Below are 22,459 nucleotides of genomic sequence, written 5' to 3' on the forward strand. Positions count from 1 at the left end.
CCAGGGCAGAAGCTGATTGCAGAGGGGTTGTGATCTCACTTGTGCTTTTAATCCCACTGCTGTCAAGCTCCATTAGGAGGTTTGGCATCATCTCGCTACCTCTGGGGCCAGGCCCAGCCTGAAATGAGGACAAGTCTGGGCTACGCTGGAGCGGGCAGGGGCCGGGCAGGCAGGGATGCTTTAGGGGCCGTAGCTGCCCCCACTACTCTCCCCAGCGCTTCCAGACATTCTGGGGGCTGCAAGGAGTGTGGGACCGGCTCATTTTGGTGGCCTGGCCACTTTGGGAGCAGGATGGAGAGGAGTTGGGATGGCGGCAAGCGCCACTCCCCAGGCACTGAGGGTGCTTGAAAACCTTTCGGTGCTGCAGCCTCAGCCCACGCTCTGCTCCTGCTGCATTTTGGTAACCCATGGATGACCTCCCCGTGCTCCCACAGCACGTGTGGCTGTGTCCGGGCTGCGTGAGGCCGGGCATCCCGCCCCGTGCTGCCGCATGCGGCTCCCGGTGCACGCAGGGGTAACACAGCCGGAGAAGGTGATTGCGGGAAGGGAAACTAATGGGCCAGAAACTGGGGCTGAACATCCTTCCCAGCCTCCCAAAGTGGGCTGCACGGCTCGGCAGTGTGAGGGGAAGGTGCTGTCGCTCATCCCTGTCCTGGCCATCGATGCCCCGGGAGCACCTCCCAGGATTTCCAGGCCTATGTGCTGCAGGAAGGCTGGGGCTGCCTTGGGAGCAGCCCGGCTCGTCGTGGCTCTCCTGAGCTTGTTCATAGCAGCTCCATCTGCCCCTGGGCTTGCAGCTACTTGGGAAGGAGCTGACATATGACAGGAGCATGAAGACGAGCAGGAAAGGTGGGAATACAGATATCTGGAGCCCTACAGGTTCCTGGGGGGCTGGCTGGGTGGTCATCAGGGTAACTTCTGTTTTCTTTATCTCCCTCCCAGCTATGCTAGAGGAGAGTAGAGCTGGACTCATCTGCCCGCAGCCAGTGATGGGGTTTGGCAGGCACTGCTGTGCTCATTATGGCCAGAATGTGGCTTTGAAAGGCTCCTGTGCAGTCAGGGAGGTCGGGAAGGGCTCTGCTGGTAAAAGAAAGAGAGGAGAAAACCTTCCAGGGGCTCCACCATGGTGGGGGTTTCAGTCCTGCCCTGTGCTGGGGCTTAGGGGTGCTGGTTTGGGTTGGGGTAGCACCTCTGCACCCACTGCTCCTTGCTGGTGGCTCCTGAGCTGTCTCTGGCCAGCACAAGCCTGGCTTCATCCCTGTAGATTTGCCCTGTGCTACCCTGTCACATGGATGGCCTGTGGGTGATCCCTGGGAGGATGCTCCAACCAAACCACAGAGCTTGTTACCATGAGCCTGTAGAAGTTGTCGGTGTGCGTGTGGTAAGGTCACACTTGGCTGGAAGGAGTTAATTTTCTGCTCTGTCCTTCCTTCCCATTCCCATCACCCAGTCTCTCCCTTGTGCTGGGGTGGGCTTTTCCCTGTGCCTGGTGTTGGCCCTGCTTAGAGCCAAATCCCTCAAATCCCACAGGGCATGTTTTCCCTACAAACCCAGCGCTGTGGCCGTGCCCACAGTGATCGATGGGCCTCTGCCAAGCCCAGCAGGGCTGTGGTTTGGCAGGCACAGAGACCCCTCAGCCGATCGATGCACCAAGGAAATCCCTGGCTCACACAAGAGCTGACTGGCATCACCTCCTCCCAGCCCCTCTCCCCTAACCAGGGGCTCTTCTATGGGCACCAGAGCAGGGTGAAACCCCAAAAGCCTTTTTTTTCCTTACTGGAGAGCCCCAGGTTGCTCATGTGGTGCAGCATTTCCTCCCCAGAGCCAGGAAAAGCTGTTCAGATCCATCAAATATTTAGGTTTTGTGTTTGTGGGAGGGCAAAAGGAAAGATGTGGCTCATGCCAGAGCTGCAGCTGCTAGTGATGGAGAGAGTGGTGGCACTTTCCCTGTGGGATCCCCGTGTTGGCTGGGAAAAATCCTGCCTCCTCAAGGGTGCTGGGCAAAGGAGATGAAAACCAACAGGTTTTTTAAATGTATCCAAGTTTTCCAGCATTCCAGGAGACATCCCAGTGGATACAGCTGGTGTTTTTGCCCCAAGTGTTGCCCCTTCCTCCCTTTTCATGCCAAACTTGCGCAGACCCCATGAGAGGAAGCCTGTTCCCTTTGTGTGGCTCACACTGTGTCTCCTGGGGAGCATGAGTCCAGAGGGATGTGTTTACCCAGCTCAAGGCAAACGTCCTAGTTTTTGACTGAACAGTCCAAAATGTAACATGGGATGTTTTCCCCACACCTGGACTATCTCAAGGTAAGGTAAAGTGCATCCACAGTTCCTGGCACGATGTAGGAGCTCATGGATAAAGCACCCCATGGGCTGCCTGGATTTCCCTTCCACAGCTTTAAGCCTTGTGCCTTGGTCCCCTTGGACTCCTGAGCTGATTCCCATGCCCCCAGGATGAGGAAGCTGAGCCAGCTCAAGGAAGGAAGTGGCTCTTGCTCCCAGGCTGGTGCTCTGGGAGTGCAGTGGGTTAATACAACCCTGCTGCCTAATCGAAGCCCAAAGCTGTAAACCCCCACCCTGGGGGAACATCATTGCAGATGTGGATGTAAAATACTCAAGGGCTGAGCTTTAATGATATTTATCTTTGTTTGGGAAGGAGACAGCATAACTCCTGGCTAATGATATTACCCCAGGCTCGTTCTGTCTCTTCTCCAGCGCAGCAGGATGCCACTGTCGCAGACAGCCCTGTGTGTCCCTGCTTGTCCCTGCGCAGTGTGGGCAGCCTTGGCCATGAACACCCAGCTTGGAGTTCCTAGATAGTTGTAGTCATGCAAAAAGATCCTTTTTCTGGGAATGCAGCCTACCTTGACCAGCTCCTCGGGGACAACAGCCATCTGCCCCATTAAAGAGATATATAGCAGGTCTCTTCTCCAGCCCACCAGCATTGCAGGGTCTCTGCATTCCCTTGAATGTACCAGATTTGGGGTTGTGCATCCCTGGGTTGCAGGATGAGCATGTCCCTCAGACAGTGGAGATGTCAGGGCTGCTGGTCAGCTCCTGCTGAATGTTCCTTGTGTGGCTGGGCTTGTTTTCCAGCACTTGTGGAGGCAACAGCGAACCCACTGAGGTGTACAATGACTAATGAATGCACATCTGGCACGGGGATTGTGCCGTGGAGGGGGAAGCTGTGCACTAGCTCTCTGCTCTCCTGATCCCTCTCCAGGGAGCAGGCAGGCTTGGGAGGCTGTGGCCATATGCTCTGGGATGGGGATGAGGGGGATGAAGGTGTAGTGAGGGGTATGGGTATCAAAGCATTGTGCTGAGACACTGTAACCAGCTCTATGCATGATCTTACCCTCCAAGCAGAAACACAGGAGGGCTGAGGGGTGTTCTGGCTGACTCCCAAACTCCTTCCCATGTCCCCATTTACAACCCAGTAGCCCTAATGTTGAGTACACAAGGCAACTAGAGAGCTCCAAATCTGCGAGGAGCAGGCTGAATGCTGGCTGGGATGGAATATTGCACTGTCAGGCTTTTTCTGATTGATATAGCAGCCCTGGGCTCTGCTGAAAATGAAAATAAAAGCAAGATCTAGCATAGAACGAAATAAATCCTCCTGCCAGCGGCTGCAGGTTCAGCTCCTGAGCGTCCTCCAGCATCAGCGTTTTGGGCTGGTGGAAATGCTGGCCTGAACAGGAAGGAAATGATGGATGTGCTGGAGTGAAGGGGTGTGAGGTGCAACAAGGCAAGGGCACCCAGGAGGGCTCCAGCACGCTCTGCAGCATGGCTGTGGCTGTGTAAGCGCACACATGGAAGTCCTGGGGGTTCTGCATGTGCAGATATTGTGAAAGAAGGACCTAAATGAGGATTCTCTGTGTCATTTTTTTCATCCTAAGGAATGAAGTCTCAGTGTGCAGAAGTGAAGTCAGGGGGCTTAGATTTTTTTTTTTTTTTACAACAGAGGGAAACCAGAAGAAAGTAAAAATATTTTGCGGTTTTGCTGTAAAACTAGTCAGTGATATCCTTTTTAGTGCTGGAAAGATGGAATTTCGTAAAACCCACATGAACTTCCTGGACTGATACAGGTTTAGCCGCAATACTTTTATGATCTTTAAAGTCAATTGTACATGTGAGTACTGCAATGTCTGAGGGCTGCAGAGGGTGAGAATCTGGCAGGTTCATGACCCCCGTATTGCCAGGGTACCTGTGTACCTGGGGCTTGGGCAGGCTCAGCTGTGTGTGGTGCCCTGGCAGCAGCAGATCCTGAGATGCCAGCGAGGCAGGATGCTTTACAGGTGCTTTGTGTTTCCCTTGCCCCAAAAGAAACTGAAATAAGAACTTGAAAAGTATTGTGTATCAAACTGCTGCTTGATTTGCTGGTAGTGTTAACCTCAAACACTCCAAACATGCCAGCTGAGCCTCCCAAACCATGTGTTTTATTTAAAACCCCATCGACTGAAAAGCAAAACTTTGGGTTTATTTTCCCTGTAACAGAGCATATGGTGCTCCTGTTTCCAAGCTTTTCTGAGCCACCACAAAGCGGGAATCCCACCTTTTCTGTTCTGTTTGGTCACCCATGCGTTGCTTTAAAAAATAATGAAACAACAATAGGAAAGACAGCTTGAGGGGGGAAAAATGAGACCAGCATTGGAATCAGGCAAGCTGATAACCTGCTCACTGGAGCGATGCTGTTTCACATTTGCTTTGCTGTGATCTCCTGCAGCGCCCGCCTGCTTTGGGCCAGAGCCATGGGGGGTGATGGAGAGTGTGATCTGGACCCGGGCAATCTCAGCTCTGTGTTAGCCTAGTGACTCCTTAATCCCAAAGAAAGTCTTTTCTATGTCCGTCCATGGAAATGGCGAAATGTCAGTTCCTGAATTAGCTGTAACAATGCTTCCCACAGCCCTGGCAGCACTTGCTGAGGGGAGAAGTGGCTCTCCCTGCATCCTGGGCTGTCATCACCTCCTCGCATCCTGCCCAGAGCAGCCCAGGAAATTACTTTCTTACTTCTCTTGGCCTCCTCCTCCTCCTCTGTGCTCGCCTGGATGTCTCTAATTCCCATCCCTCCAGCAGCTCTGAAGCCCAGCTAAGAGGAAAATGCATCTTTACAACCCTCCACAGAAATGCTCCGTGTGCTTGCTTTCCTCCCTCGATGCTCTTCCGTATTTGCCAGCCCCCTGATGTGCTGGAGTGGATAACGTGGATTTCGTTATTGTCAGGGGAATAGGGAGGCTCCCCCCAGCCTGGACTGTGTGTGGGTGTTCCTGTGTGCCACACAACCCTTCATCCCACAGCCGGCAGGCGCTTGGATCCTGCGGCACGGAGGGTAAGTGCTGTGACGGGATCCACTTATCTCGCCTTTGCATTTCATAATTCATCCTGCCCTTTTGCTAAGGGCATAGAGCCGTTTGCATCCCAACGAGCCTTTATTTCCTCCCGGCTCAGCTCTGCTGCTGGATCCCAGGGAGAAATCAGCGGATCGAGCTTCTGGCACCGGCACTGAGGAGCTCTGAGGGTTGGGCTGGAAGAACGGAGAGAGAATCCATGGGCAATGGGGTGCCCTGACGGACAGCAAGAGTGACGGAGGAGAAGGTGAGTGGTGTTTTCTGCCCAGACTTAAAGCTTGCTCTACAGGGAGGAAAAGTATTGATGGTGTCTGTTACTTAGAAACAGGAAAACTGAGGCACGGGAAGGTTCGACAGCCTCGCTGTAGTGGAGGTTCTGCATTAATCCCACCAACCCTGCAATGCCTTACCATGGCTCTTGTGCCCCATAGAGGCTGAAATCAGAGAGAAACAGGCAAACACATGTTCTCCTGGCACAGTAATGTTGATGCTCACAGCGGTCAGCTCATGGTGCAAGGCATGAGATTCAATTATCGTTATCGTAGCTCGCAGCAGTGAGCGGCTCACCACTTCCAAAGGCAGTGCCAGCTGCAAGCTGTACTTTTCTCCAGCTTAAACTCCTAGTTTGGAGCTCCAAAGCTTTCCAGCAGCTGGAAACACTTACTGGGGGCAGCACCTTTCATGTATGTCCCTCCCCAGTGTCAGCATGTGCTCGGGGCCATGCAGTGATGGGCAGCGTTGCCGGCCTCGCGCTGGTGTCTGCTAACAAAGATGTGATTTACAGGGAGTCATGGGGAGGGGGTCGTCCTGGTTGAAAAATGGTGGATAGGCTTGACATCCCCACCCCTGGCCCTGGCTCATACCTCTGGTAGCGGCGTGAAGGGTTTTACTCCTGGCTGTTTGCAGGGCCAGAGGTGTGTGGGTACCTGGACATAGTGGATGGATCAAGCTAGAGCCTCTGGACACTCAGCGTGAGGCCGAGGCAGTGCTGACAGCAGGGGACTCTGAGGAGTGCTCGGGAAGTGCAGGAGTGGTTTTGGGATGCTTGGGGTGCTGCAGGACTTGGCTTTGGTGGTACCCTGGAGATACCAGAGAGTTCAGGGGTGCTGCCACTGTGTGCTCCCGCGGGAGAGGATTGGGCTCCGTGTTTTGAGAGGGTGTTCCCCCTCTTTCCCCCACCGTGGGGCCGGAGGCGGTGCTGGGGGCGGCAGCTCCGGCCCTGGCAAACTCCTCCCCCGCGGCCGGACTCGTCTGGGCGCTCCCGCTCCGCCGCTCCGGTGATTATTCCTCTTCCTATTATTTATTATTACCGCTGTTATTACTGCCCTTCCTCTCCTCCTCTTCCTCCTCCTCCTCCGGTCCGCCCCCGCCCCGCCAGCCGCCGCCGCGCTCCGGACCCGCCGCCCGCTCCTGCCCGGCCCGGGCACCCAGGTACGGCTCGGGCATCCCACCGCCAGCCTCCCCTGCTCCGCGGCTCTCCAGGGGGGGTCGGGGCCAGGGAAAGGCTCTCGCATGGATTAGGACTGCGGTGGGGAAGGGGGGATCCCAGGCTGCTTGGGGCGCCGGGCACGACCGGCTGGGATGCTCGGGGGTGATGGTCCCAGCATCACCCAGCTCCCAGCATCATCCTGCTCCCTGCATCCCAGGGCTGCGTCGAGCCCCTTCGTCCGGGCGAAGCTCCGGGTTTGTGGTGCCCTGCAAGGTCCCGACTCATTTTCTCAGGGTTGTGTGGTTCAGCTTCGCGCTGCGCTGGGTTTGTTCAGTCCCCGTGAACCCTTCCCGTGGCTCAGGTGGGTAGGACGGAGTTTTCCCGTCTCTAAACCTACTTCTTTGCAGCCATTTGAAGTTTTGAAAGTCCCAAGCCTGGGGCTCAGCCTCCTGCTCCCTCTCTGGGAGCCCAAAGCTTTGCCATTTAGCAAGGACATGACCGCCCATCAAATCCCCAACCTCGCTACCAAACCTCTCCACAGAAATGGTGGCTGCCTTTGCTGAAGTGGAAGAAATCAAATCCTTTTGTTTATTCCGAAGGATCTCTGTTTTATCTCTCACCGGGCTGTGGTAATTAAAGGAGACCTGCGCTCGAGCTATTTGCCTGGCTTTTGTTTTCTCCTAAGGTTATCCTGGAGGATTTTATTCCCTCCAAAAGGGCATGTGGAAACATTTAGTGTTTTCAGCTGAATTTCATTTGTGTACTATTGATTGTCTCTCCAGCAGACAGATTTTCTAAGGGGTGGTGGAATATTCCACCCTGATCGAGGCTTGTGTTTCTGGGGCTTTTTTTCCCCTCTCTCTCAGCCTTGTCCCTCGCTTGCCTAAACCATGGAGTTCCTCAACGATGCTGTTTGAGGGTACTGGGTGTACTGGGGCTGCTGGTTGGCATTTGGTGTTGTCCCTGCAGGATCTGAAGGGTTCTAACCTGGACTTTGCCAGGGTGGAGGATAAAAAGATTTTCCTAGGAAGGGCTTTTTCACCTGTTGAAAAGCCAAGAGGGAAAAGCATCCGCTGGGATGTGAAATCCTCATCTGTCTTTTCCCAAAGTGCTGGATTTCAGCCTGGCCATAGGCCTGAGGACAGCCAGCTCCAGAGCTCTGCTTAGGAGAGGCAGCCTGGCCTAGCACTGCTGCAGCACAAAAGACCCTTTCCAGGGTGAAAATCAGGTCTGAAGGATTTTTCCACTTGGCAGACCTTCCTCTCTGGAGAAAGGCAGAGCATCCTCTGACCATTTGGGGGGTATTTTGGGTGCATGGACCAACGGGAGAGCCAGAAAGCTCTGTGTGTCTGCTGGGAAGCATTTGGACAGGGCTTTCAGAGGAGCTCAGCGCCCAGCTGGAGTAGGATCACCCACTTTAGCCATGGGCATGAACAGGAACACAAGAGCTGCTGCCATTTCAGGGAGCTGCTCTGTGGTCATGACTCAAATCCAATAGCCCCCAGGGCGAGCGGCAAACAGAAATAAGGTCAGGCTGTGGTGTTCCCGTTGTTCCCTACCCCAGCTGCCTCTCCCTTCTCCCTCTCCAGCCTCCATCCCCACTGCCCCCCATCCCTCCTGGCGTCTCTGCCCGCCTGACTTCCCCCATTGCTCCTTTCCCACCAGGATGAAATATTTATTGTGGCTCCGTTACCCTTGTTTTTTTGAAAGCGTGTTTCACACTTCATTTGTGGGAAACATTTAGAGGCTTCACGTTGGGTTTTCTTTTCCTTCTTGCTGGGCGTGTGTGTTGGGGGGGGGGGGTGTGTGTGACCATCCTGGCTGGCCCCGCTCCTGCCTGATCCGACAGTGTGAGATGGAGCATCCTGAGTGATGAATGAGTCTGTGTCCCTGCTGTGTGATAAATTACGAGAAAAAAAAATAGTTGGTCTGAAATCCAGCAAAGAGTTTAGCTCTGCTGAGTCGACCCATCTGTGCCTGGTTGCAATGTGCCTCCTCTCTCCAGCTGGGATGCAGTGGGTGAAAGGAGTGTGACTAGCCCTGTAAAACAACTGCAGGTGAGCTTTTCCCATGGCTTTATGGAAAAGTCAGTCGTTGACCTGATCCTGCAGTGACTCTTGTTGGATTTACTCCAAACAGCAGGGTTGGGATCAGGTGCTGTGCCCCTGCATTGGCCCATAGCAGTGTGTGGCTCCAGCTTTCCCTGGTCTGTGCTGCCGTGGGGCTGTGGTTGGGATCCTGGTGGATGGGGCAGCTCTGACAGATGAATTGCTGGTGGCTTGGAAAGCAGAGCTGTGGCTGGGGAGCCCTGTCTATCCCGGGGGTGTCTGTCCCCAGGTGGGCCGTCCTCACACAGCACATGGTCAGGATTGTTGTAGGTGTTAACTGTGCAGCGGGAAAGGGGACCCGTGGCTTTCCCATCTCTGCATGGGGCAGCTTTCTGGGAGGAGAGAGCCATGGGTCAAATACAATGGATTCATTCTGGCTGTGTGGGTGAGAAGCGCAGGATGGGCTTCCCAGTGTGTATCCTGGGAATGGGGATACCTGGGTGTCAGAGCAGCTGTAAGCTGCTGTCCCCACAGGTGACGTGGCTGTTACTGGATCTGAATCTGACCAGAAAGGGTGAGGTACATGGACTCAGTAGCTGAGAGTGGTGTCAGTAGCAAGGGCTTCCCTGGGTTGCCAGTGGTGGAGTTTGGGCTGTTTTCCCTCCAACCTGGATTTTAGCATGACCACTTGGTTCTCCCCCATCCCTTGGGGATGTCCTTGGGACAGGAGGAGCAGCTCATCCCTTCCCTGTGCGATGTCCGGCTCTCTACTGGGGTGACCTGTGGTTGCTGCTGTGCCAATCCCACCCTGCTCTCATTATGGGGTCCTTAAAAGACATGGGGAGTTACAAACATGTGTCTCTAAGGCTGGGAGATGGTCACCCCCTGAAATAGCTGCTGTCCAGAAGCCCTGGAGATGAGCATCCAAGCTCCGGGCAGGTTGCGTCTCTTTGCTGGAGCAAAGGGATAAGCGGCTGGTGGCAGCTGTTGCGTCGGGCAGATAGAGGCAAATGAAGAGACAGGGACTTTTCTGGGTTGTTTTTGGATCCCAACCACGAAGCCAGGCTGCTCCAGAGCCAGCAGCTGGTCCTGCTGTCTGGCCCCACCAAAAAGAGACAGTCTGTCTGCCTTGCGCTTTCGGGGAGGCTCCGAGAGCCCTCCCGACTGTAGTACTGGTGCACGTGGGAGGCTGCTCTCTCTGTTTTGCTGCCTGAATGCAATTAGGCTTTAATGAGTCATTAAAATAAATCTCTGTTTCTACTCCAAGCGAACATGCTGGGGGGATGCTGACAGTTGGAGCAGCAGGTCTTGCATCATGCGGAGGAAGAGGCTGCGCTTCCCTGCGCCCTCTTCCCCAGGGCTGGGCCATGGCACCCTCTATCTCCCTTTCTCTTGGAAAAAAAGGATGTTTCCCAAGCACTATACAGGTTTGCAGCTACTGTGGAAGTGGGATTGAATGCTAACCAGCCCTAGGGTTGTTGTTTTTGTTGGAGAGGCAGTGGTAGTCCGAGGGTTGTCTGTTCCCTGGTACTGAAGGGCACCTACCTGGCTGAAAGTGGGCAGAGATGTATCCAGCCCCACTTTTCAGCTCCTAGTTTGTTAGAGATGCTGATGGTTGTGTCCTGTTGAACCCATATCTGGATCTGGTGGGCAGATGGAGGAGATCTCAGCTGGCCCCATGGCTGAGGGAAAAGAATATGAGGCAAGCACTGAAATATGAAGGGAAAAGTGTGGTGCGTCACTGACACACATCCATGTAGTTTTCCTGGCTCTAAATGGGATTTAAAGAGAGCTCATGGTCCAAAAGGAATGACGTGGCCCCTCTCCTTGTGAGTAGACACAAGGCTAATCTCCCTTCACTCCTTTTAACTGGTAAACAGTGCAATTACCCCTAATGATGTCTTTGCTAATTGAATCCCTCCATAGTGGCTGTTTCACTGACATAGGAGGGAGGGCAGATCCTGGCGGGACGTGGGGGAACATCCCCTGCAGGTCCCTGAGGAGCAGCATCCCTCAAACACACAGTCACCGTCTCAGCCTCCAGCCCTCAGGCCGCGGGAGGGCAAGGGTTAAACCCGGGGGTGAGCCAGGGAATTTATTTTGTGTTTTATTTTAGCAAAACAAATAAACTGGGTGACGTGGAGGCGCGGCGGATCCGCCCCGGCACGACGGCGGCGTGGCCCCTGTGCCGTGTCAGGGGCGGCTGCAGCTGATGGGATTACAGAGGTTCCGTCCTCATCCAGAGCTTTTCCCCTGGGCTTTGCCTCTGGGAGCAGAGCTCGCTGCTACACAGAAAGGTTGTGCACAAGTTTTGTTTCCTACACCAGGCTGGGAGGAACTGGGACAAGGAGGGTAGGAACTAGGAAACTGGGGAAAGAATTTTCATGGGAGTGATGGAAATGAGGTGGAAAGGGTGAGATGGCACTGATGTCCAGGGCAAGGAAGGAGATAACGAACTGGAGCCTCAGAGAAGAAGTTGTCCTTGGGATTGTTTCACAGAAATCTGGTGAGAAACTGGATTAATGAAAAAAGTCTTTAGTGGGAAACTCATTGCTGTGGTCGGTTGGATCTTGTTGGGGATGCTCTGCAGGGGTACTCTGGACTGTGTGGCACAATGCTTCTGCTAGGATTGATCCTCCTCTTCCACTGTGTGCCTGGGATGAAGTTGCATTTGGTGTCACTGAGTCTCCCACTGCAGAGCAGTGCCTGTACCTTCTCGTAACAGAGCAGAGAGAAAATCAAACTGGAGAGAAGATTGGATATCTGTGGAGTGTGTTCACAGCCCCCAGGGAACGGAGGGATTCCGCTGAGATCTTGATCTCCTTGCCCTGATGGCAAGAGCCTGCTGGTGTGAGGAGTTGGTTTCATTTGGAGCAATGAGGGTTCTGGAGGGGCCTGCCCGCGGCTGGGAATGAACAGCAGAGCATCCTCGGAGGGAGGCTGGCTCCGTCTTGCTCCTAGGGAGAGTCTCCAGGCTTGTGGGATCAGTAGGATCCTGATCCATTACCTGAGGGTGTGGAATGGCTGGAGGCTGAGAGCTTTCAAATAGGTCCCTGCTGCTGTATTTTGCTTTGCTGGTGCCATCTCTCCTTTTCCTGGGCAAGCACTCGAATGCTGGCTGATGCCTGTGCTGTGTTGGTGCTTTACCAGGGGTTAAATCAGTCGTGGGACACCTACAGCAGTGCTGTGTGAGAGCACCAAGGGTGACATCAGGGTGGAAGGAAATAACCCTCCCTGCTCCTTTCTGAGCTCACAAGGATCCATCTCTTGTGCTGGATGTTGCAAGCACCCAGGCACCGCTGTGACAGGGACGACATGGGGTGCGAATAAGACCCAAGTCCTTGCTCTCCAGGCCTGTGTCCTCAAGGGATCCATGGTATGGCAGGATCCAGCCAGGGCTCTGGCTTTCCGCTGGCTGTGGCCACAGACAGGTCCCAAACCTTTAGCACAGGTGTGTGGAAAAATTCTCTGGCTTTTTGGCAAGGGTCAGTCTCACCTGGGGCACACCCAGCATTCCAGCTCGCCAGAGCCTCGCTCCACTCCCGGACACTGCTGCTGCAGCTGCTCACCCTGGGGGATATGTGGGTGCTGGGAGGGATGGTGCCTGTGACAGGGACACTGGCCAGGTGTTGGCTGGCTGCAGAGAGCCCGAGGGGATCTGACGTGCGGGATAATCTCAAAAGCCCTTCTCTGTGTGACTTGGCTTGATGCCGCCCGTTTTGTCCCTGGTTATTTTGGGACCACAGCGGAGCGGCTCCCCGGCACACATTCCTGGCTTCTGCCGTGAGCTGGCCCGGGAGGAACCCTGGGCACAGCGGCAGGACATGAGCCATGTGGATCAGGCCGAGGATATTCCCATCTGCATCCCACTGTGGGCTGCCCGCGTCTGACACCTTCCCTGTGTCCGGGGCTGCACATCACCCTTCCCGGGACTGCACCCACCCACCGCGGCTCCCGAACTGGGCTGAGCAAACACAGCGGGTAGGAGATGCCTGGGGGTATGAGGAGGGAGGTGTCATTCTCCCGGGTTTTAAGCCACTCTGCAAAGAGGAGGGGCCGCGAAGGAGATGTAATTATGATCCAGGTGTAGCCCTGGCTGAGTCATGGGCTTTTTGCTGTATGTGTGTGCTGGGGGGGACAGGATGGGGGTGATGGTCCTCTCCTGTCCCTCATGGCTGCAGTTAATCCATGCAGGCAGGCGAGACGGGCTGAATAGTCGCTTAAGGAGATAAAGGGCAGATGAGACGCCCAAGTAACGAGATACTGGGATAATCCGCACCCAAGATGTCCCAGGCTGCAAAGCCGCCCTTCCTCCAAAAGTCTGAGAAGTGCCAGGAGGTCTCCCTAGGAGAGGGATGCGGATGTGCCAGCTGGGGCTGGGGCTTCATGCACCTGGACAGAGATCAGAAGGGGATGGCTGCAAAGGCAGTCGCCATCAGCAGGGCAGTTCTCCCAGGCTCCAGCACGGCAGGATGAGGCCTGGCATGGGAGACAGCGAACCTGGGTTGGCAAGAAGGTGGTTTTTGGCAGTTTTACAGCAAGAGAGGGGATCTTCTGGGCTCAGTGGGTCAGAAGCACAGCGTTAGCAGGAGGAGCACAGGCCTTCATGCCCACCCAGGAGCTGGGGGCTGGCTGGTGGCTTCCACCATTGAAGGGGTTTGATTTTTGTTAACTGCAATTCGCATCTTGCATTTTCCACAGAGGTTCTGCAAGAAAAGAACTGGTTTCAGATCCTTGTTGGTTATTTTGTCTTTCCCATGCCTTGTCCAGGAGGAGGTGGTGGGAGCCCCAAGGAGCCAGTGTGGATGATGGAGGGCAAGGCAGAGCAGGCTTGCAGGCAGGTCATGGATTTTCTGTTTTGATGACTGACTGCGAATCGCTGGAGCCTCAGGCAGGGGACGGTCACCTCTGTGACCTGGCTGTCCTTGTGGTGGCCAGGAGCAGGGTGTTGGCTGCAGCAAAACTGCTGGGAAAACCCCACGTGGTTTAAGGTACCAAAGGCATCACAGCAGGAAAAAGCCTCAGGGAGGAAATGGGTTGCCCCTTTCTGCTGGGAAAAACCTTATTTGGAGTTCTCTGCAGCAGACTGAAATCGAAGTTTTCCCAGCTGCCACTGTGATTTTTGTCCACAGGCTGCTCCAGACCCCAATATAACTCTTTCAGAACCGACAGCAGGTTCACCTGATTCATTAATTAGAAGTTTTAAGGCTTCACAGTGACCCAGGAGTTTGGGACGACCAGAGAGGGGCTGCTGGGGGGCTGCCAGCTGGGTGCCACCCCCTGCATCCTCTTGCATCCCACATTGCCATCACTCTTTGGGTAAAATTTCATCTGGCTTGACTCCTTTTGGGGGTGGTATCTCCTTGTTTCTGCTCCCCCACAGCTTGGCTTGTCTCCTTATGCAGCGCAGAACACCTGACATGCAGTGAGTTTACATGAGCTCAGCATTCCCTGTGCACCCTTCCTGCACCATGGCTGGGGGTTTGCAGTCGTGGGTTGATCCCCCTGAATCCCGCTGGGTTGAGGCCGTGCAGGGGCAGGTCGCAGCTGCCCGGGAGCTGCCCTGTTGTTTGCTGCCATAGTCTGTTTTGAAAAGGCAGCCCCTGCTGCTGTTTGTTTCCAATTAGGCCCTGGGAGATGATTCTGGTGAGGCAGCGGCCAGGCTAATTTACCAGGCAGACATTTCATTGAATTATCCCGTGAGCTGCAGAGCAAAACCAGGAGAGCAGAGCCCAGGCTGGGGCAGGACTTGTGGCAGGGTTCGGCATGATGCTCATCGTGAATAACCGTGCTCTGCCCCATCCTGAGCCTGCTCCTGAGCTCTGGTGGGAGGGTTTGACCCTTGGCAGGTGATGGGGACGAGCTCAGGACTGGTGGGACACACAGGGTGAGGAAGGACAGGGGTGTCTCAGCTGGGCTGAGAGTGCTGGCGGCTGGCAAAAGCCTCGCCATCGACTTGCAAACCGTGCAAATGTGCTATGGACGTCATTGAAGGGGAATAAATATAGAAGGCTGAGATGCCACTCGTTCCCAGAGTCACTTTTCAGGCCGTAACTTTGCGCTGCGAGGCAACATCAATTAAAGAAAATGTATCTCTGCAGCAAGCAGTTCTGCACGCCTGCCCGGAGCAGTTCGATACGGCCACGGACCCTCCCTCCACCCCCTCCCGGCCCTGCTGGGAACAGCGTGACACGGCTGCCGAGATCTCAGAGCACTCCCCGAGAGGCAGGGAGGGAGGCAGCCCTGTTCCTATAAATCATGATTTTATTCAGTGATGGTTTGTGTGCCAGAGGGTCCCCACGACCACCCTTCGGTCGTCCCGTCTCCTGAGCTGGCCAGGAGAGGGTGAGCAGTGAGTGTCAAGGCATCTGCTCAGCTTGGGGCATGTGAATATTTAAATGACTCTCAGCTTCCTTTCTAAGCCAGAAGGAGAAATGGGACTGTGGCCCGGGACGTTGGGCTTGTGCAATCCCTCTGAGATGCTTCTGCATCCCATCCTCCTGTGGGAGCAGGAGCTGCAGGGCTGTTTGGCTCATAGTACAGCCCAGGCTTTTATGGGATCCATAAAAATGTACGGCCTTTTGTGGGGATGGAGTGGTGGGGCTGTGTGGAGGTGAGGCAATGGAGCCCAAAATGCTCCTTTCCCAGCAGCTTGGGATGTGTTTGGGGAGGGTGGATGAAAAATGGACTTGTGCTGATCCCCAGTGGCAAGGATGTGGCTTCTGGAGCTGTTGTGGAAAGGCTGCTGTAGTTGTCCTTCTCCTTTCTGGGCTTATTTAGCTTATAATTCCCAAGACCCCAATTACTTCTGAGACTGGACTCTTGCTCCTTCCTTGGGAGGTGTTACATTCCCTTATGCATCCCTGCAGGAGAGAGCAGTAGGTTAGAGAAGGCTATTTGGTAGGCACAAATTATTTTATAGGCACAGACTGGGTAGAAAATTAACTCCTGGTGGGGCAGGGTTTGGAGGGGAGGAGGAGGAGAGGAGGAGGGAGGAAACTTTCTCTTCCCTGAAAGCATTCCCTCCAAAGAGATGAGGAAAGGCAGCACTTCCCTTCTGGTTCATTGTCATTTTTGCCTTTCTCTAGCATTCAGTATTTTAATAAGGAAGAGTCTGGCTTCTGAGTGGGTCAGGTGAAATGCTGATCCTGGCAACGCCAGGAACAGGAATGCTGGAGATGGGGTGTATGGAAATCCAGCCATTCTCAAGGAAGCACCAGTTGGACACTCAGCTCTCAGAGGTGACCAAAGGGTCCCCGAGGCTGGTCCCTCCCTGCCCAGGGTCATTCTCCGAGGCCACCTGCTCGCTACAAACTTCAGACTAATTGGGTGCTGCTCTCCGAGCTCTAAATCAAATCACAGCTCCCATGAAATGAAGTTTTCTGGATGTGAACGGCTGCCTGCATCATCCATCACTGCCCTGCTCGCAGCATGTCCCTCTTGGGGTCATAGAAGGTCAACTTTTGCCTTTTCCAGCCACCCACTGTCACCTTTTCCCTGTTAAGGAAGGCACCTGGGGAGGTGTCACCCCCCCCAGTGGCTCCCTGTGTGTCCCCCTACGCTCCTGGCAGCGTTTCAGGGTGCGGTTTGGTAACAAGGGAGCAGGAGCTGAACGTGTTGGTCTCTATTATTAGCTCTGCACCGGGTCTCCTGATGGATGGAGATATTAGCTGGGTTATGGGCATATTGATTTCTCCAGGTTGTTTTTTTTTTCCTTTGTTTCGTGTGCAAGAGCAGCTTGAGGAGGAAATCCAATGCGTGCCCACCTTTTGTCTTCCTACAGGAACTTTCCAAGAGCTGAAAATCAATTTGTGGCAGGCAGGATCCTGCAAGTCACCACAGCACAGTCAGGAGGGTGGGTGATTTTTGGGGAGGGGGGTGGTTCTGCACAGTGCCCGCTGGGACATGGCAGCAGTGAGGGGCCAGGGCAGAGGTGGGCAGGTCTCGCCTGGAAACTGCCACCTCTCTCTGTTAATTAGGGCCACGTGGCCAGCGGGTAATTAGATCTCCTCGGCTGCAGCGGGCTGGCACTTGGGCCCTATCAATTAGCCCTGCTCTGGCCGAGGCACCGAGGGACGTGGGGGCCAGGAATGAAAGGCGGCTGAGCGAGGCACCGCTGGAGGTGATGGGTGGTGGGTGCACCCACTTCTCTCAGTTTTGCTGAAATGGCAGGTTTCAGGTGCGGGATCATCCCTTCCTGGCAGTTTGCTTTGCCCACCTTTGCAGCACCCGCCTCTTCTGCCCTAACAAAGCAATTTATTTAGCAGCGACAGAGGCAGCATCAGTGGGGATGGGGACGCTGGGTAAACAAACCCCTTGGGCAGTGGGATGAACTGACAGTAGTGGGGTTTTTTCCCTTGTCCCTCCCAGGGCCACCGTGTCTCCCCGTGGCCATGCAGAGCTGCCTGTCCCGGCCGGCCACCCCGGGGCCGGCGTGACCACAACATCCTGCCTGTCCTTTTCTGGGTAAGTGCCCATGGGGTCATGGGGGGATGTGGGGGCTCACCTGCCCTGGGCAGGATGGAGAGGAGATCTCCTGTCCCAGCAGCACCTGAAACATTGGCCACTTGCAGTGATGCATCCACCTTCCTTGTAATTAATTTTAAAGAGGAAAAGGCTAAGTGCTGACTAAGCAGGCCTGTGCCCTTCTCCTGTGGAGCATTTCTCTGAGCTCGGGAAATGTCTCTTTTCCCTGCTTCAAGGTAAAGATGATTATAAAAATAATGATAATAATAGTAATAGTAATAATTACCAGCAGCAGGATCCCAAATGCTTTTTGCCCCATGCGGCCTCCCAGGGGCACGGGCAGAAGCTGAGCCCCATCCCTGCAGGCAAAGCAGGGCTTCCTGCAGGGTCCCAATTCAAGGCAAATTCTTGGGACACTGGGAAAGGCAGGTGGGTGCAAGGGGTGCTGTCAGGCGACGACTAACCTCTCCCTCCACTTCTTCCAGGTCCAACGCCTCCGTCACTGAACGTAAGTATCCCTTGGGTCCTGTGGCACAGGGATGGCAGTGGGGGCTGCTTGGCTCATGCCAAGCCCCTGTTAGACCCATTGGTGCCTGGCAGGGGGCCAGGGTGTGATTTCTGGGCTCAGATTGCCAGGCTTGCAGGGTCCAAAGGCTCTGCTTTGGATTTTCCTGGTGGAGACACAGGTTTGCTTCAGGGTTTTGATGAAGAAGGTGGATTTTGTGCTGGGAGGGTAGAAATCATCCCTTTGGGCTCATTAAGGGGCAAGGCTCTGCCAGTGGATCGCAGGGTATTTCCCAAAGATCCCAAGCCAGAGCAGTGATGGCAGCAAGGGGATGTGATGCTGCATCTCACGTGTCCTCTCGCTAAGAGGAGAATGATATTAGGTGATAGTTTTCCAACTGGGGAGAGAGGAATGGAGATGCCTTGTGGGCATCACATCTATGATGTGGTGACAAAACCATGGTAGGTGACTTTTGTGTCCCTGTGTCCCCACCTTGCAGAGTTTGATGGAGAATCGGTCGGATGACAGCGGGAACTGTTGTTATCACCGGGGGAATCCTAGCGACGGTGATCCTACTGTGCATCATTGCCGTGCTCTGCTACTGTAGGCTACAGGTCAGTGTCCCCCACTTTGCCAACCCCACCTTGCACTGGAATGGGCTCCCCAGGGCAGTGGTCACAGCCCCAGACCTGCCAGAGCTCAAGAAGTGTTTGGACAACGCTCTCAGGCACATGGTGGGATTTTTGGGGCTGTTCTGTGCAGGGCCAGGAGTTGGACACAATGATCTTTGTGGGTCCCTTCCAACTCTAGATATTCTATGATTCTATGTTCCTCACACTGAGCTGCTGCTACAGGAGGGGTCTAAAAGGGCCTTTTTTTGGTGCGATGGTAGGGAGTTGAAACCCCCCCTCTCCCCAGGTGCTGCAGAATTATGTCCTTCCCTGCCCCTGGTGTAGGGGGACTCCCCAAGGCTTTTGAGGCTCTGCAGCACTTGCTAACTGAAAAACCCAGCAGGCTTGGCTGGGTTTGCAATACCAGATGGAGATTTTTATATAATTTTTTTCCCCTTGTAAATTAAACGAGGAGGCTTTCAACAACAGCTAGCTACAACCTCCTGCTCTTTAAAAGTTAATGTGCAGTCTGTGCCATGCAGCAATGCCCGTGTGATGAAAAGCACAGTGCTTACTTGGAGCAGTTTCCAACTGGCAGGGTGAAATTCCTTCCTCTTGCAAACCTCGCTGGGGGGTGAGGATGAGTTCCCTGTCAGCTGCCTCCTGCAGCTTGCTCGGGTCCAGGTTTTGTCTGGCTTCAGGACCCGGGAACAATAGAGCAGAGCAGCAAGAAGCCACGGAGGGTTTCTCTGATGGGGGAATGAGGGAAGCAGGGAAGTGGCAGGGCTGGCTGAGAAGCTGAATCTGTCCACTGGCTGCTCCACTTCCCCTCATAAAACCCGTTCTCTTTCCTGCAGTACTACTGCTGCAAGAAAAATGACTCCGATGAGGAAGAGGAGGAGGAGGAGGAGGAGGAGGAAGAGGAAGTGCCCGACCTCCCCACGCACTCACACCTCGGCATGTGCAACGCCTGCAGCTCCCGCATGGTGGACGGCCAGGGCAGCCCCGCGCCCCCGCCCAGCGAGCTCAACCAGCATGGGGCTCACAACTACTGCCCGACCTGCTCCCCCTACGGATCCCCCTTTTACATCCGGACTGCCGACATGGTGCGCAACGGGGGCGAGAGGGTCACCTACACCCCTGCGTGCTACAAGGAGATGGGGCCGCCCATCAACATGGCCACCCTGCAAGGCTACACGCTGAGCCGGCACGGCCTCCTCCGCGACAGCTTCCCGAACCCGCGGGCCATCAGCACGGAGGTGTAGTCACCATTGCCACTAGCACAGGGTGTCCCCAGCCAGCGCCCACTCGAGGGAAGGGGCTTTTCACTTGTCTTTGGGGGTGTTCCCACAGGGAAGACCCCGTAGGCCCAGCTCCAGACCAGCACGGTCCTCCTGCTGACCCGCCTGGCACGGCGAAGCTCTGCGGGCGAGAAGGGGAGCAAGACCTCGAAGGGCGACGTTGAATCGGCCACCTCCGAACCCATCATAAGTGTCATTATTATCTACTCTGTCTCCCAAAGGGACTTGTCTAACGAGGGCTATGTACAGTACAACCTAATTTAATTACCCCCGGCTCCCTGAGCCCAGAGTGAGGCCTTGGGTGCCCGCTGCCTCTGGCACACGGTGCAATGGGTGACCACCCGCCAGCTGCCGCCCCTGGCAAATCCCGCTGCCAAGAGGGGCATGGCAGCACTCCTTGGCGATGGGAAAGCAAGGAAGGGAGGATCCAGGTCGCCCTGCTCCCCTCGTGGTGCATCAGTTGTCGCTAACAGTTACCTTTTCTGTTCGAGTGTAAGATAGGGCACCGCGTCCCACCTGCTTCGGTCTTCGCACGTGCTGAAGAAGTTCAAGACATGAATTTAGGTCACTGCTGGGGGAGGCAAAGCTGCTCGCCAAAGCGCTCACCCACGCGAACGGGCACAGGCTGGTCCTTCTGCGGCCGAAGCCCCCACCTCTTCTACTCTTCACAAGCTTTCTTAGGAGCAATTTTAACTTGGACCCATCAAAACGGAAAGATTTTACTTATGGGAAGAATTGTATCCCTAAATAACTGCAGTTTTGTTCACCTTCTGCTTTCAAAGCCCTACCCAGCCCACCCTGACAGCTCCAACAGCCAGAGGAAGGTTGGTTTTAGGATGAATTTTGCTTTCAACAGCAGCAGCAGAGCCCACAAGGTTGCATCTCCTCCTTTGCAGGGCCCACAGCCTCCCACAGAAGAGTGATATTCAGGTGGTTGGGTCCCCCCTGCTTTTGTTTTTGGAAGAAGAGGGTGCAAGACCCAAATGCGGGTTCACCGGCACTGCGGCTGGCAATGACAGCCAGTGACTCTGCCTTTCTGCAAAAATGAATGTGGGAAAGTTTCTTCTTCCTCCATAAATCAAATTAGGTGAAAAATTACTAAAAGGACATCTCCATCATTCACAGGCACTTCCATAGCAACCAGTGCAGGACTGCTCGGCTGAGCACTTCCCATTCATGGCAGGGAGGAGGGACCAGGAGAGCAACGATCCCTGCGGATGCTGTTGGAGGCAATGGAAGGAAACACTTGCCATGCCTTTGCAATATAGGGTAGGACTGCTCAGAAATGTGAGCAGTGAGGTCTTTCTTTCACCACTGCAATTTAGAAATCATCCTGCTGCCCACAGAAGGATTTGGACTTAACCTCCCCATTCACACAGGGAAAAAGTAGGTCTCAGTATAGAGGGCACACAGTACATCAGCCTTGAGTGTCCACATTATCAGGCAAAAGGCTGATGTACCCTTTGGACCTGCTTATGCCTTGGCACCTCTGCTCAAACAACCTGAAGAAAAGAGCCAGACAAATGCCACTGGTCATGGTCCTTGTAACCAAACCTTGCCCCAGCCTGCATTTTACACACACTTCTGAGCAAATGTTATGCACCATCTCCCCCACGTCCAGGCCAAAAAGACACTGCATTTCCATTATCTGGAGACTCAGTCTGGCTGCGTTGCTTTTAGAGTCTCTTTCCATTCTCCAAATAGTGATAGCAGGTTTTAATGTCCTCTCGTATTAAGGGCAAGCAGGAGGGAAGATGAAAGTTAGCAGCAGCAAAGCTTTCTGGATCCCACTGGTCGATAGTCAGTAGCTTCTACCGCTTCCCCTCCAGCCAGTGCTCCTCCCTGAAAATACTGTCTGTAACGGGAAGAAAATCTCGGCTAACTCGGTAAATCCCATCCTTTCCCACTAAAGCATCTGCTCAGCTTGGTCTCACCCTGCTGGGAGCCACGAGAAGTTAATGTGTCCCAGATCTCTGCCAGACGGCCCTGCCATGCCGTCCCCTCAGCAGGCGCGGAGCCAGCACGGACACGGTGGCTCCTGGCATCCAACTCTACCTCTTGGCACACACAAAAAGGCTTCCCACCCCAATGGCAATGACCTCCAGAGGGTGGGAATAACACAGGGGCTTCTGCTTCTGTGGGTCACCCTTTTGGTGAAAGGAAGGCCACAGTATTGTTATCTTCATCACATGCAAATTAAGCGTGACCTATCGCCGGCTAATGAGGTGCCAAGGCTGGGGAGGCAGTTCCAAAGCAGCCAGGTGGCCAAGATGAGGGTTGGCCTCGCAGCCAACACACACCCTGGGTCTGGCAGGGCCACAGGGAAACGGGTGAGTCTGAAAGGGCTGGAAACATGGGGGGTGCAGCTGAGGATGAGAAGGTTTGGGGGCTGGTGGAGGAACAGGATGAGGTAGGGGCAGGGATCCCAGATTTTTTCCACTTCAGATTCCTCCTGTTACTATTCTCTGTCTTTGTTGCTCAGCTATGGGTCCAAATTCAATGTCAGAAATAAACGAGGACTTTGAAATACAAACCAGGAGTGGTTTCTGTTCTTTGGCAGGCAGCAGAAAATTAGCTTTATCCAGTGCTGCCTGGAAGTTCTACTGGTGCAAAGATTTTTTCCTCCCCACCCTTCCTGCCACTGCTTTTGCTCCTCTTGCATCCCCCTCCTCCCTTGCCTCTGGCCTATGTACATGGATGCCAAACCCACAGGTTTATAGTTTATCTCTTTATTCTGACACAATTTTTTGGAGTG

The 22,459-nt window shown here is 54.5% G+C and overlaps 1 protein-coding gene across 2 annotated transcripts; it reads left to right on the top strand.

Annotated features, from left to right (window-relative positions):
* The first annotated feature begins 1,163 nt into the window (after positions 1-1,163).
* LOC135418684 (protein FAM163A-like) lies at positions 1,164-22,237 on the top strand. Of its 2 annotated transcripts, XM_064664184.1 has the most exons (6): positions 1,164-5,325; positions 5,445-5,591; positions 17,192-17,287; positions 17,773-17,795; positions 18,292-18,406; positions 19,261-22,237. In XM_064664184.1, the coding sequence occupies exons 5-6, from the start codon at positions 18,314-18,316 to the stop codon at positions 19,666-19,668; spliced, it is 501 nt and encodes a 166-aa protein (XP_064520254.1). In that variant the 5' UTR covers positions 1,164-5,325; positions 5,445-5,591; positions 17,192-17,287; positions 17,773-17,795; positions 18,292-18,313; the 3' UTR covers positions 19,669-22,237. The 2 variants fall into 2 exon arrangements, with proteins under 2 accessions (XP_064520254.1, XP_064520255.1); XM_064664185.1 differs by lacking the exons at positions 1,164-5,325; positions 5,445-5,591 and adding an exon at positions 6,575-6,775.
* The last annotated feature ends 222 nt before the right edge of the window (positions 22,238-22,459 follow it).

This window comes from Pseudopipra pipra, chromosome 9 (genome assembly GCF_036250125.1).
Source record: "Pseudopipra pipra isolate bDixPip1 chromosome 9, bDixPip1.hap1, whole genome shotgun sequence".
Classification (NCBI taxonomy): domain Eukaryota; kingdom Metazoa; phylum Chordata; class Aves; order Passeriformes; family Pipridae; genus Pseudopipra; species Pseudopipra pipra.